Here is a 16,141-nt window from a genome sequence, read left to right as displayed (position 1 = left end):
TTGAACCCAGGTCTCCTGCATTGCAGGCGCATTCTTTACCAGTTGAGCCACAGGGAAGCCCAAGAATACTGGAGTGGGTAGCTTATCCCTTCTCCAGGGGAGCTTCCTGACCCAGGAACTGGGGTCTCCTGCATTGCAAGTGGATTCTTTACCAGTTGAGCTACCAGGGAAGCCCACTATGGAATATTATCCAGCCTTAAAGGTGAAGGAAATCTTACACACATCACAACATGGATGAACTTTGAGAACATTATGCTAAGTGAAATAAGCCAGTTATAAAAGGATACAAATATGATTTCACTTATATGAGATACCTATAGTCAAGTCATAGAGACAGAAAATCTCTGTAGTGAACAAGGAATGAGAAGCTATGTTGAATGGGTACAAAATTTCAGATTGGGAAGATGAAAAAATTTTGGATGTGGATGGTGGTGATGGTTGTACAACAGTGTGAATATACTTAACACCACTGAACTATATACTTAAGCATGATTAAAATGGTAAATTTTATGTATACTTTACCACAGAAATATAAATACAAACACTTCTACAAAGTTGTTAAAAGAAAAAAAAACTGACAGGGCCAATTTACATGGAAAAGCAAATCAAAGGATGATTGAAGAAAATCTATGATTTCTTTCTTTCAGTGGTGAAAGGAATAGTGACAGAGTCAACACACTGGTGCAATCAGACAGAGAAGAGGGTGAAAAACTGCAACAAGATTTTCCTATATGCTTGGATAGGCAATAAGTTACCAAGTTGGTCCTAAAGTATATACTATGAGGATCCATGAGTTGACCCAGATAACAAAAGATCCAGGTAAACAAACACCCTGACATGTCTGGTCACAGCTCTTTGAAGGACAGTGACAGTTCTTAACTGCAGTATCTGATCTACGTATGTGCTCACAAAAGTAGTACTGATTCTAATATGACTATCTACAGAAAACAAAGCTAATACAAACATGCAAGAACCAAATAAACACTCACCAGCAAGAGTCCTAGACAGTGGCAGATGTATGCTTACAAGATCTTCAGATACTTTGTAGGACTTAGTTTCCAAAGTATGACCACACAATTGTATTACTGTTTTGCTACTAGATTTGAAACCTGTACTGCACCTCATCACAGCTTTGTGACATTCTTTATAAGCCACTAGTAAGAGTTCTTCCTAAAAGGAAAATAAGAATGCAAATAAACTGATAAGTTACCTACTTTATTATTAATATATCATTCAATAAATATTTACTATTAAATAAATACAAGCACAAAATTGTTCTATGTGTTATTAGAGCTACCTCAACAGGATCTGCAAACCTGTAGGAAACATTAGGACAGTCAGACAGATACAGATACACAATCAAAGTAAAAAATTGTAAGCCATGTAAGTGGTATAAACTAATAACTCTAATAGGGCAAAAAAAGAAAAAAATCACAAACAATTGGGAACACACATTTGTAAACATAGCTTTTGAGTGGGGTCTGAAAGAATACGCAGCTTAAGCATGGGGGGAAGATGGAGAGATGGTAGCAATGTAAGCAGAGATACAGAAAAAACAAACAGAAATAAGGGGAAGTACAACTCTTGTTCAGGGAGTGGAAAAGAATAAAATCTGGATAAATCAGAGGCTTATGGATAGAATTAATGAGCCAGTAAACTGGAAACATGCCTTGGCACAGCCATGTGAAATGTGAATTTGAATAGACTTGAAGAGTATCTGATGTGTAATAATAAAGTCAACTTATTGTTTCAAGAAGAATTAGTGGTGTCACTGAAGATGATGGATTGGAGGGGGCAATGTTAGGAGACAAGGAAACCAACAGAAAGTTTCATTACTAAGTTAAGTGTAAGGTGATAAGGGACTCAACAAGGGTGGGGCCAGTCATGGCAAAAAAGAATAAACTTACAGGAAATACGTTAGGATTATAAAACAAATTTAGAAGGAGGAAGACTCAAATCTGGGTGAGTATGGGAAGGAGATGAGTCAAAGGTCACTTTTTAAGAGCATTTCTCACATGGATTTTATTTTTACAAAAGAATTCTATAGTTAAATTTTGGGACTATTCCTCTTAGAAATGATTGATTAACCCATTGATTTATCAAAAGGTTTGAGAAGTTCAGTGGTTTAAAAAAATGTTTGATTTTGTTCACCCTAAAATTTTTCAATCTTCCCTGAACACAAAACATTTTTTTCCCTCAAAGGTCTGTTAACATCTAATACACAGAACACAGTAGCTCTCAGATTTCCTGTATGGATGAACGCATGAATCATGGTGTCAGGAACAGAACAAGAAAGTCAAGAAGAGAAAATGCAAGCTGGAAATAGAATGAAATGATGACAAATCAATTTACTAATATTGAGTTTGAAATAGAAATTAGGATCTAAGCAGTCATGTGCAACACACAAACACAAGTGATACTATAGCTTGGGAAAGTTATCTTATGAAGTTTTAACTGAGGTGGGAGAAATAAAAGATCTGTAAGAAAGAGAAGAAAATATTGGGGAATGTCTCGTTTACTAGGCAGAAAGAACTGAGGGGGAAAAGGCAATCACTGATTGAAATGGGTAATCAATAATAGAAATATCAGGATAAGAAGGCTTGTGAAAATCAGAGGGAAAGAGAATTTCAAAATGATTAAGATTCTCAAAAGAACACAATGCTACAGGTATTTAAGGAAGAGGGAAAAGACCTGAATTTGGTTACTAAATAGATCCTTTGAAATTTTTTCAAGACACAGTTCCTATTAATTCCTAAGGACAGAAGCCTGGCTCTAAAGCAGTTTTAGAAGCTAAACAGTGATAACAGCATATATAGATGACTTCAGATGATAGTAAATGTAGACATCTGCAAGTGTCAAGATGAATACCTCATCTCCAACGATTAACCATGCCCTCCACAAAGGTGAGGAGAGCCAAAAAACATGTGCTGTGACAGACAACTGGACAATATTTCCTGTCCTTACTGTTCTATACAGCTACTGCGTTAGATTGAAGTCTATTGTGTCTGTGAGTGTAGCTGCCACTCTGAACCGGTGACCAACTGCTGGTGGTGCAACAGAAAAGGAAAAAAGGAAGATCAAAAACAGTTTATGAAGTAGCAGTGACAAGGGGTCTTTTAGTCTCATTGTTTTTAAGGACAGTCCTGGTGTTTGAGGCAGATGAATGAAAGAGTGGGAAATATCAGAGGAAGGAAACTCCAGGAAGAAGTAACATAGATTGAGACCATGAGCCTAGGTAGAGACAACACTTCAAGAAAGAAAGAGGTAAAAAGAAAGAGACCAATAGTGAAGATATATGCAGAAACTCAGTGAATAGACTATAGTGAGTGGTACAGAAAAACTGGAGAAGATGAAAAAATTTGAGATGTTAATTTTCTTAGAGCAGAAATAAATGAGGTCATCTTCTCAAAAGGGAATCTGATTAGGATTATATGTTTAAAGAGGGTTATGGTCTACCAGAGAGATGGTATGGGGAGGGAGGTGGGAGGGGGGTTCAGGATTGGGAACACGTGTACACCCGTGGCAGATTCATGTTGATGCATGACAAAACCAATACAGTATTGTAAAGCAAAAAAAAAACAAACAAAAAAAGCCACCAGTATGATAGCATTAAAAAAAAGAAGTTTCCAGCATGAGGAAAAAAAATAAATAAATAAAGAGGGTTATGGTCTAAAATTATTGCTTAAGGAAAAACATTAGTTCTATATTTTAAAAGTAATATTTTTAGTGGTTTAATGCATACAACAAGACTCTTGATTGAATAAATAGCCACCCACTTCCACTGTTGGATTACTTAAAAGTCTAATCCTAATTTTCATATTATTAATATTCATGTCCAAGGAAATAAATTTAAGTAATTTATTAATTGATTAGTGTGTGTTGTAATTTTTAAATTCCACTCTTCCCAACAGTAAATGGAATACCATGGAGCACATTTTCTAAGTGTAAAAAACTATAAATTTAATAAGATGATTCAAATATATAAGAAAATATCAGAAGTAATAAAACTTTACATCAAGGAAGTTGCAACATAAAACTGTTATTAATATTAACCATTAGAACACTTAAAAAGGCACTGATCCTCCTAACAAACTTTACTTACATCACAAGCACACCATTCTTGGAACATTAGTAAAATATTCTTCAACTGCATCTGTATAGCAATGGCAGCCTCCCAGTCAGGATCTACTTCTATGTGTTGCCCCACTTGCCTTCTGATTTCTTCCATTCCCTACAGGAAAAGAGTAATTAACATACATACATGGGCCCTCTTTCTTTGCTCCTCCATTGGCAAAATATAAAATCATCAAGGTTCATACTCATGTATGCTTAAGTATTTTTTTTAAAACATGGCTATCTAAGTCAGAATGCATGGATTCAAACTCTAATTCTGTCACTCTCTAGCTGTATGATCCTGGTCAAATTATTTCTAAGCTATGATTCCCTTGTATGTAAAATGGGGATAATAATAGTAACTACCTCATAAGATTGCTATGAGGCTCAAAAGAAATAATGCGTGAAGATATTTATAACAGTTATCACATACTATATATTAATAAACATTAATAGTAACAGCAGCAGTTAACTAAGGTCTATGAAAGCAGGATCAGTGAGGCAGTGTTTAAATTTTACTTTTACTTTGCTACAATTATTCTTTCTCAAAACCGTAATTTGCTCATAACAAAACATGAAAAATTGGGATTAAGTTTTTAAAATAAATTTATCTTACTGATGTACAGAAGAACTATCATACCTGCATACAGGTAAGAATCTTCAAAAAAGATCGAAAGCCTTCAAGGAACTGCATTCTTAATCTTTCTGTCCATACTGTGGGCTTGCTGATCAGGATATATCTAATATTTCAAGAGACAAGGAAACATTTCACTTTCCTATTTTGAGATAATTTTAAGGTTCTCAGGGCTATACACAATGTTGATTCATCAAAATTATGTATTCTAATTTCTTACAATTCTAGGCAGCACTAGAATTATGCCAGCAAAATGTGAATGCTCTACCAGAGGCAGATGTCAAGGCTAAAGCCTGACTTCTTCACTCAAAAATTAGGCTGATTAAGTGAACCTAGAAGGAAACTAGCTGGTCACAGACGGACAATCACAATACAAACTTTCTAGAAGCATTCATATACTTTACCCAAAGGACCAGATGAAATCCCCTCAGTCTCAAAATACATGTTAAAACTACCTGTGCAGGATGTCTGTTGTCTGCGCAAACTGTTTCAGTATATTCTGTAAGTTAAAAACTAATCTTATTCATTAAAATGCCACGCTTTTACCCCTAAAGCATGTAGTCATAAGAATTACAGAAAAATTGCAACGCATATAGTAGTTTGGCCTGAGGGTTCAATACCTTTATTGCTGCTGCTCAGATGACTAGAGATTTGTAACTTGGTGTGAATATCTGGTACTGGTTATCAGAGCCATTCAGTCCTGTTATCTGATTTCAGTACCATAGATAAACTACTGCTGGTGGGTCAGGAAATTTATAAAAGACTTCCTACCTCCAGGCATTCTTTGCTCTGATCCAGAAGAAGGATATAAACACCTATGTCATTCTGGCTTACATATCAGAATATATTTGTTTCAAAAGATAAACAGACCCAATGTAGCCTACAATTTATAAGAACAATACTTCTTTAGGCTGCAAAGAAAATGACTGGTTTCACGTCCAATGGGAACAAGGTTTACCATGAAATAACTTCTCAGGAAGGAATAATTAATAATTGATGAAATGATTTTGCACTCAGTCAACCCAAATCAATTCCTATTACACAACAGGTATCAGGAACAGAAACATAGATGAGATACCCAACCCTTGACGGGAAAAAACACAGTATACGGGGAAAAAACAGATATGTATCCTGGACACTGTAATCCAAAATTAAGCTCCCCAAAAAAGGATACAAAGGAAGTAATGCAGAACATAAAAGACAAGGCAAAAAGATGGAGGAAAAATTAAGTTTTATTTGTAAAGATAATAAGGATTACAGCTTAATTTTTCCCTTTCTTTAAATATACATTAATATGTCCAAAGTTAAAATACAATCATCTGGACTTTATCAAAGAAATAACTTTAAAGTATGTTAATTACATTCTAAACTTTTCCTTTAAAGTAAAAGAAAAAAGACTAAAGTTTAAATTCTATCACAATGAATAAATGGCATCAAAGATTGGCTGTTTTCTAGAGCACAGTTCAGTTCAGTTGCTCAGTCGTGTCCGACTCTTTGCGACCCCATGAATTGCAGCATGCCAGGCCTCCCTGTCCATCACCAACTCCCGGAGTCCACTCAGACTCATGTCCATCGAGTCAGTGATGCCATCCAGCCATCTCATCCACTGTCGACCCCTTCTCCTCCTGCCCCCAATCCCTCCCAGCATCAGAGTCTTTTCCAATAAGTCAACTCTTCACATGAGGTGGCCAAAGTACTGGAGTTTCAGCTTTAGCATCATTCCTTCCAAAGAAATCCCAGGGTTGATCTCCTTCAGAATGGACTGGCTGGATCTCTTTGCAGTCCAAGGGACTCTCAAGAGTCTTCTCCAACACCACAGTTCAAAACCATCAATTCTTCAGCACTCAGCCTTCTCCACAGTCCAACTCTCACATCCATACATGACCACTGGAAAATCCATAGCCTTGACTAGACGGACCTTGGTTGGCAAAGTAATGTCTCTGCTTTTGAATATGCTATCTAGGTTGGTCATAACTTTTCTTCCAAGGAGTAAGCGTCTTTAATTTCATAGCTGCAGTCACCATCTGCAGTGATTTTGGAGCCCCCAAAAATAAAGTCTGACACTGTTTCCAATGTTTCCCCGTCTATTTCCCATGAAGTAATGGGACCAGATGCCATGATCTTCGTTTTCTGAATGTTGAGCTTTAAGCCAACTTTTTCACTCTCCTCTTTCACTTTCATCAAGAGGCTGTTTAGTTCCTCTTCACTTTCTGCCATAAGGGTGGTGTCATCTACATATCTGAGGTTCTTGGTATTTCTCCTGGCAATCCTGATTCTAGCTTGTGCTTCTTCCAGCCCAGCATTTTTCATGATGTACTCTGCATAGAAGCTAAATAAGCAGGGTGACAATATACTGCCTTGACATACTCTATTTGGAACCAGTCTTTTGTTCCATGTCCAGTTCTAACTGTTGCTTCCTGACCTGCATACAAACTTCTCAAGAGGCAGGTCAGGTGGTCTGGTATTCCCATCTCTTTCAGAATTTTCCACAGTTTATTGTGATCTACACAGTCAAAGGCTTTGGCATAGTCAATAAAGCAGAAATAGATGTTTTTCTGGAACTCTCTTGCTTTTTCCATTATCCAGCGAATCATCTCTCTGTTTCTTCTGTGTTTTCTAAAACCAGCTTGAACATCTGGAAGTTCACAGTTTCACGTATTGCTGAAGCCTGACTTGGAGAATTTTGAGCATTACTTTACTAGCATGTGAGATGAGTGCAGTTGTGTGGTAGTTTGAGCATTCTTTGGCATTGCCTTTCTTTGGGATTGGAATAAAAACTGACCTTTTCCAGTCCCGTGGCCACTGCTGAGTTTTCCAAATGTGCTGGCATATTGAGTGCAGCACTTTCACAGCATCATCTTTCAGGACTTGAAATAGCTCAACTGGAATTCCATCCCCTCCACTAGCTTTGTTCATAGTGATGCTTTCTAAGGTCTACCTGACTTCCCATTCCAGGATGTCTGGCTCTAGGTGAGTGATCACACCATCGTGATATACAGTGCTACTCAAAAGGTTGATTCACACACCAGAAGTATCAGCATCAAGTAAACCTTTAGAAATGCAGAATCTTGGGTTCTAGTCCGATCTACTCAGTCTGCGTTTTAACAAGCTCCCACAATGATCTGCAGTCATATTAATATTTGAGAAGCACTGATCTAGAGAGAAGAATTTATGTTTCTAGTGACTTCACACAGTTTATGCCTGACTCCTGTAGGAGACCTAGGAAGTAAAGAAGATGCAAGAGACAGGAAGAAAAGAAAGAGTAAAGAAGAAAAGAAACAACTAAAAGGCATTAAAATTATTTGTGGCTATTTCTGATTTAGAAGGGTTTCAAGAAGAAGTAGTGAATGAATAAGGCTATGGGGAAATAATAAGAATGACTACAAAATTTCTACAATGAGAGACTGAGAAATGGGGATCAATAATTACTTGTAAAATGAAGGGCATATCTGATTGGTGTTTTAGGCCAGGTTTCAGAGAAGGCTTTACTGCTGTTTATGTAGTCTGTGAGGCTACTTGATGTAGTGAAAGGAACATGAGCATTACAGACAAATAGTGCTAGGGTAAAATCCTGCCACTTACTAGCTTTATGACCTTACGCAAATAATTATAATCTACAAATAAAGATTACATCACCTGCCTTATGAGAACATTGCAAGAATAAAATGAAGTAAAATAAGTAAAGCTCCTTAACACACAATGGTTACTAATAAATAACATAGGACCCTTGTGAGAGTGAATTAAATAAGTCCTCAAAAGACATTAATTTTCCCTTCTCCTTGTCATTAGAGATATGTCTATTTATATAAGGATGTAGAAAAGAAGTTGTGAGCATTAGAAGAGTGGGAAAACTTTAAAATTACCTTCCCAACCAAGGACCCTAAAGGTTTACCACAGGGGTAGGCCTTCCAGGTGGTACAATGGTGAAAGAATCCCACCTGCTATTGCAGGAGACAAGGAGATGCAGCCTGGAGGAGGAAATGGCAACCCACTCCAGTATTCTAGCCTGGAGAACTCCATGGACAGGGAAGTCTGGTAGGCTATAGTCTATGGGGTCGCAAAGAGTTGAAGTAACTCTAAATTATTTACTGCAGAGAATAATTATAGTCAGAGATCCACAAAATGAAATAAAATATGGTAAAATAATGAGTGATTATACACTACTTCTCTGGATAGAAAAATAACTCTGTTATAAGAATACTTCAGAGTAATGAGAACTACAGTAAAGAGATTTTTCCTATACAGCAGACCGAAGGAATGACAAATAGAGTAATTTAACACTAAGCATTAAGTACTGCTATTTGGAGTTTCTGTATATTTTTTGTTTGTTTTGTGTGATATAAATTATGCATAATTTGCAAATCACACTAGCTAAATGGTAATTCACTACTGAACTCACTGCCATCTCAACTTGTACTGAAGATAGGATAACATAATAATTTAAGGAACTTTAAAGAATGAATCACATGTTATAATCATGTTTAGAAACTGAGGAATTGGAAAAGGTCTGGAAGCATTCTTCTCAGTATTACCAAGGATCCGATGAATAGTTGCAGAAATTTTGTCAAATGTATTTTTCTAATTAAACTATTTCTAGGTTGGTTTGGAAACTTGTTTGTATCCCTTTATACCTTACATGGTCACTAGAGGAAATGGAAAAAATTAGAGTGATTTTATTCCCCACAGGACAAGAATAAATAATCATATATATCTCAGAGCTCTTTTTTTAAACAGCAAAGTAAATGAAACATATTTTGTCAATATATTCTTAAAATAATTTTTTGAAGTTTATGATTTATTGAATCCTTTATATAGCATAATCCTTACAGTAGTCACCATCTATTTAAAAAAAAATAGAAATTTATTTCCCTTTAGGATCAATGATCCCAATTATGATCTATCATGTGATTTCAACTTCAGTTTAAAAGGAAACTATTCTCTTCAGAGAGAATGTCTTAAGAAACCTTGGATGAATATATATAACTTGATCATATCTAGGAAAAAGGGAATTAAAAATATTCACATCAACAAGATCCTTTGAAACTAACCACAAAGAGACTATGCAAGAGGGGCAGAGGCAAAATGCATGAGTGGAAGTGAGTGGAAGACATGGTGACTACAATGGAGACTCATTTAATGATCCCAAAAGACCCTAGATCCTATGAGAGGCCCTTCCTCAGTACCTTCTTTATTGACCTGAGTTTAACTCTATAAGAAGCCTTCACTTAAGAGATTTACTGACATGACAGTCACAGTTCTTTGTACTCATCATCACTAGGTAACCAAAAAGACCAGATGTTTATTTATAGGATAGAGTGAATCCAACTGTGTTTAATAGGTACCCTCACCTTTTGACTTGAACAACTTACTTTAGATCACAAATTACTGCATATACTCTTCCCAATTTGTCTTGGCTATAACCCTGGAAGTTGAATTTATTGTTCCTATCCAAATACTCAGGCAAAACTTCCAGGAGAGTTTCAGTAATGACAGAGATAACATTCTGCTCTTCAATAAGATGTCGAGCCTGTAGAATATGTCAAGAATATTGTCATTAGTATTAACTCATTATAGTATGGATTTTATCTATTCATTTGGTTGGTAAGTCATTTTGAATAAATGTTTGCTGAGCATCAAACACAGTCCTTCTTCTCACAGAATAGCAATTTCTGAGCAATTATTTTCTAAAAGTTCCCTACCTCTCAGGAACTGGAAGAAACATGTCTGAACACCCCAAGCCCATTACACATGTTACTGACATGAATGTTTACCACTATTAATTATACAGTGAGCGTAGTAGAACAAACAGATATACTTCAGGCTTCTATCATATACATTATGTATTCTGACATTTCCCCCTCACTCACAATTCAATTTCTCTTTCATATCCTTTTCTCTGGGCTTTGAAAAGAGAAAGTAGAAACCAAACTGTCCATAAGAAACAGCAATGGTAGTAGTACAAAAAGGAAGCAGAATCCTTCACTCTCCTCTCAAGCCTTGCAGCACCATCTCCTGCAAATGCCTGTCAGTCATACTCTCCCCCAGTTTTGCTGTATCTTAGGCTCTCCTCTCACCCCCAACAACAATAAGAGTAAAGGTACTAATAAGGCACTGCTCCTAAGTTACTCTAGACACCGAGAAACCAGCTCTGGTGTTCCCCTGCAGAGATGAGGACTTTCAAACCAACTAGGAGCCACCACTCCCACTCCATGAGTTACCTAGACCTTGGGAACCATTAAAGTATTCACATGCTGATACCACTGAAGAATTATTCAATTTTCCAAGTGGAACAGAACATAGTGACTCAGAAATTGTTTTAATTCAACATTAAATAAAATTCTTTAAAAACAAAACAAATGTTACTCATAAAGATTGTCAAGACTAATTAATACATACCAAAGTAGGAACAGTAAACATCTGAACTGAGAGTGCAGTTATAGAGATACTTCTGTCATGATCATCACTGATATAGTCTTTCTGGAGCTGCTTGTAATACTGAAAGATACAACAATAAGTAGAGAAGCAATTATAAATGACTACTGAAAACTTTTAAAATCCCAATTTTAACAGCTGCTATATTTGTTTCCATGTATAAGATGGTAACTATTGTAATACCTATTTATTAAAGGGAGATAGTACAGTCAACAAAAATTTACTAAAACAGCAAGTAACAAAAGATTAAATAAGAATTCAGCTATCCAATCTAGTATAGTAAGAAATAATGATTTTTAAAAAACAAAACACACATACATACACACAGAGGTAAAAATCACAGAGCACTGCAAAGGTGCAATGTATCCTTTCTCCAAACAGAATCTGGAGCAATCTTTAGCAGATTTTCTTCCCAATGAAATACAGCAGGGACTATATTAAATGTATTTAAAAACTGATATGACCCAGAAAATCAATCATCAGATTCAATCCAGCCTTAAACAGAATGGATGCTGGCTATGCATAACTTCTTATCCATACTAATGCATACCAGATGAAAATCAACCCTGATATCTTGCGAGAACAAAAACAATAATACATCCAGTCATGCCTCAAGCAGCTATTATGTGTAAGCACAGTATTAGATCCTTGACCTACATATTTAATTCCATCCATTAGAATTCACACGAAGTTTAACAGGTAATCCTAAGGAGGGTAAACTGCTGTTGTATAAAGAAAAAATTCATTTCAGATCACATACATGGTCCTTTATTCTACCTCTAAAGAGTTTTTGAAGAATAGAGTTGATAATTTGAGTTGTCATCACCTTTTAAGAAACCAAATATCTTAGCTGCTTTTATCAATCTAATTATAAAATCCAGGAAGTGCAAGTATCTTATCCCACAGTATCATTTACCTGTGATAACCATTATTTCACATTCTGCTTCCAATTCCATTCTGATTCTACCTCTGACCTACATTTTGCAGAATTTTGTGCAACTCAAAATCAGAATAAACTAACAAGTATTTCTTGCATACCCCTGTATAAGACAAAGTAGAAGATTTAAAGAAGTACATGTTCTAACTAATTTAACTTGAGAGACACACAAGAAAATACAACAATGTAAGGGATATACAATAGATCAACAAAACAATATTAAAAAGCTACAGAAGCAGTCCTAAGAAGGCGGAGGAATAGGAGAACTAGGACACTTTTCCTCCCACAAATTCATCAAAAGGTCATTTCAATGCTGAGCAGCTTCCACAAAACAATTGCTGAACCCTGGCGGAAGACACCAAGTACCCAGAAAGGCAGCCCATTCTCCTTGAAAGAAGGTAGGACAAAACAAAAGACAAAGAGAGACACAAAAGAGTTAGGGACAGAGACTGGTCCTGGGGAGGGAGTTGTGATGGAGGAAAAGTTTCCAAACAGTAGGAAACCCTCTCTCAGGTGGGTCTGTGGGGAGTTTCGCAATTTCAGTGGGCAACATAAACAGGAGAAAAAAAAAAAACACAAAACCCACAGAATACTCACCTAAACACAACTGCCAGTAGAAAAGTAGCCCAAACACTTGCGTTTGCCACCAGCCAGCAGGGGCTGGACAGGGAGGGGTAGGCTGCATAGGGTAAGGACTGGGCCTGAATGCCCTGAGGACAATCTGAGGGAGCTAACATTGAGACAGCAACCCAAAGTGTGGGATAGCCAGAGAGGGGGAAAAAAGAAAAAGAGAACTTTCCCGCAAAAGGCTTTAAAGCACAGCCTGTGTTGCTCACAGAACAAAGGACTGAGACAATACCAAAGGAGAGCTAGCTGGCTGTGTACAGCCCTCTGCTCTCTCCCCTCTGTTGGAGGCAGAGAAGCAGGTGAGTGACAGCCAGAGTTGGAAGGCAAGTGGCTGCTCCAATCTTGGTCCCAGAGATGGGTATCCTCCACTAAACTGTGAGCAGGCTTCCAGTTGCTAACCATGTCTTCCTGGGATCCTGGATGGTTGACATCTGCCAGGAGGGTCGCAGCCTGAGATCAGCTCACCAGAAGAGACATGCAGGGTACCTGGGAAACCACGTGGCCGGGACTGGGGAGGTGATTAAGATGGATGGCCCAGCTGGGACAGTGCATCTGCCAAACGCCTGGTGGCCTGAGCTGCTCGGACCTGGGAAGGGTACAAAATGCATGCCCAACCGAGTCTGTGCCCTGCGGAGTACCTGAGAACCTGAGCAGCTGAGACCTGGGAAGTGCACAAACTGCAGGGCCTGCTTTGGACAGTGCCCCTGCAGAGCACCCTGGAGCCTGAGCGGTGTGGACTCAGGAAGCACATGCTGCCGTGAGCTGGGGCAAACTCAGTGTGGTCCATACACTGCGAGCACTCCCCACACATGCCAGCAATATTTGCTTGCAGTGTTCCTCCCTCCCCACAACACAACTGAACAAGTAGACCTAAATAAGTGACCACCTTCGGCCCCTTGTGTCAGGGCAGAAATTAGACACTGAAGAGACCTGCAAACAGAGGAAGCCAAAATAAAGAAGAGGGAACAGCTCTGGAAGTGACAGGCGCAACAGATTAAACCCCTGTAGTTAACATTGACTAAGCACTGGAGGGGCCTATAGACCTTGAGAACAAGTACAAGCTGGAACAAGGAACTATCTGAAACTAAACTGACCCCACACTGCCCACAACAGCTTCAGAGAAATTCCTAGATATATTTTTACTATTATCACTTTTTCATTTTTTAAACTTTAACCTCTTTATTACTCCTTTAATTTTTATTTTTATAACCTATTATTATGTTGCAGAAAAAAAACCCCTATTTTTAAAGCAAATTTCATATATATATATTTTATAATTTTTGTGATTGATTTTGTTTTGTATTTTCAATATTGTTTTTTTTTGAAAGTCTAACCTCTACTCTAGATTTTTAATCTCTGCTTTTTGGTATTTGTTATCAATTTTGTACCTTTAAGAATCTAATATTCAGTATCCATTTTCACTCAGGGGTGTGATTACTGGCTTGATTGCTCTCTCCCCTTTTGAATCTCCCTTTCTTCCCCCAAGTCATCTCTATCTCCTCCCTCCCCCTTCTCTTCTTGACTTAACTCTGTGAATCTCTCGGGGTGTTCTGGGCTGTGGAGAACACTTAGGGAACTGATTACTGGCTAGACTGGTCTCTCCCCTTTTGACTGCCCCTCTTCTCCTCCTGGTTACCTCTATCTCCCTCCTCCCTCTTCTCTTCTCTATATAACTCTGTGAATCTCTCTGGGTGTCCCCTGCTGTGGAGAACTGCTTCACCATTAACCTAGGTATTTTCTCATCTGTGCTGTATGGATGGAGAAGTCTTGAGGCTACTGTAAGAGAAGGGCAGAAAGCCAGAGGCAGGTGGCTTAGCTCTAAAACTTGAGAACATCAGAGAACTCCTGATTCCAGGGAACGTTAATAGACAAGAGCTCACCAAAAGCCTCCATACCTACACTGAAACCAAGCTCCACCCAAGGGACAAGTTCCAGGGCAAGACATACTATGCTAATTCTCCAGCAAAGCAGGAGCACAACCCTGAACATTAAAAGACAAGCTGTCCAAAGCCATGTCAAACTCATAGACACCCCCAAACTCACTACTGGACACTTCACTGCACTCCAGAGAGAAGAGATACAGCTCCATCCGCCAGAACACAGATGCAAGCTCCCTTAACCAGGAAACCTTGACAAGCCACTAGTCCAACCCCACCCACAGGAAGCAGGCTCCACAATAAAGAGGAAACACAAACTTTCAGCCTACAGAAAGGGCACCCAAAACACAGCAACAGAAACAAAATGAAAAGACAGAGAAATATTCAGCAGGTAGGGGAACATGATAAATGCTCACTAAACCAAACAAAAGAGGAGATATGGAGTCTACCTGAAAAAGAATTCAGAATAATGATACAGCTGATCCAAAATCTTGAAAACAAAATGGAATTACAGATAAATAGACTAGAGACAAGGATTGAGAAGATGCAAGAAATGTTTAACAAGGACTTAGAAGAAATAAAGAGTCAATCAGTAATGAATAATGCAATAAATGAGATCAAAAACACTCTGGAGGGAACCAACAGTAGAATAACTGAGGCAGAAGATAGGATAAGTAAGATGGAAGACAGAATGGTGGAAATAAATGAAGCAGAGAGGAAAAAAGAAAAAAGAATAGAAAGAAATGGGGACAACCTTGGAGACCTCTGGGACAATGTTAAACACCCCAACATTCGAATAACAGGTGTCCCAGAAGAACAAGACAAAAAGACAGGGCACGAGAAAATACCTGAGGAGATAATAGTTGAAAACTTCCCTAAAATGGGGAAGAAAATAGACACCCAAGTCCAAGAAACCCAGAGAGTTGCTAACAGGATAAACCCACGGAAAAACACCCCAAGACACATATTAATCAAACTAATGAAGAGCAAATATCAAAAGCAGCAAGGGAAAAGCAATAAATAACACACAAAGGGATCGCCATAAGGATAACAGCTGATCCTTCAACAGAAACTCTTCAGGCCAGAAGGGAAAGGGAGGACATACTTACAGTGCTGATAGAGAAAAACCTACAAGCCAGATTACTATAACCAGCAAGGATCTCATTCAAATATGAAGGAAAAATCAAAAGCTTTACAGACAAGCAAAAGCTGGGAGAATTTAGCACCACCAAACCAGCTCATCAACAAATGCTATAGGATCTTCTCTAGAGAGGAAATACAGAAAAGGTTTACAAACTCAAACCCAAAACAACAAAGTAAATGGCAACGGGATCATACCGATCAATAATTACCTTAAATGTAAATGGGTGGAATGCCCCAACCAAAAGACAGACTGGCTGGATGGATACAAAAATAAGACCCCTATATATGCTGTCTACAAGAGACCCACGTCAAGCCAAGGGACACGTACAGACTGAAGGTGAAGAGCTGGCAAAAGATATTTCATGCAAATGTAGACCA

The 16,141-nt window shown here is 37.9% G+C and overlaps 1 protein-coding gene across 1 annotated transcript in view; it reads right to left on the bottom strand.

Annotated features, from left to right (window-relative positions):
- UBR1 (ubiquitin protein ligase E3 component n-recognin 1) overlaps positions 1-16,141 on the bottom strand; it is a 162,524-nt gene that overhangs the window by 85,386 nt on the left and 60,997 nt on the right. The window contains exons 11-15 of the mRNA XM_005685547.3: positions 11,144-11,242; positions 10,117-10,274; positions 4,754-4,853; positions 4,103-4,231; positions 990-1,170 (exon numbers count right to left, since the gene is read on the bottom strand). Coding sequence (XP_005685604.2) covers positions 990-1,170; positions 4,103-4,231; positions 4,754-4,853; positions 10,117-10,274; positions 11,144-11,242 — 667 coding nt within the window. The remainder of the gene's footprint in view (positions 1-989; positions 1,171-4,102; positions 4,232-4,753; positions 4,854-10,116; positions 10,275-11,143; positions 11,243-16,141) is intronic.

This window comes from Capra hircus, chromosome 10 (assembly GCF_001704415.2).
Source record: "Capra hircus breed San Clemente chromosome 10, ASM170441v1, whole genome shotgun sequence".
Classification (NCBI taxonomy): Eukaryota; Metazoa; Chordata; class Mammalia; order Artiodactyla; family Bovidae; genus Capra; species Capra hircus.
The sequence above is the reverse complement of the archived record's forward strand: the minus strand, read 5'-3'. Positions and strand labels throughout refer to the sequence as shown.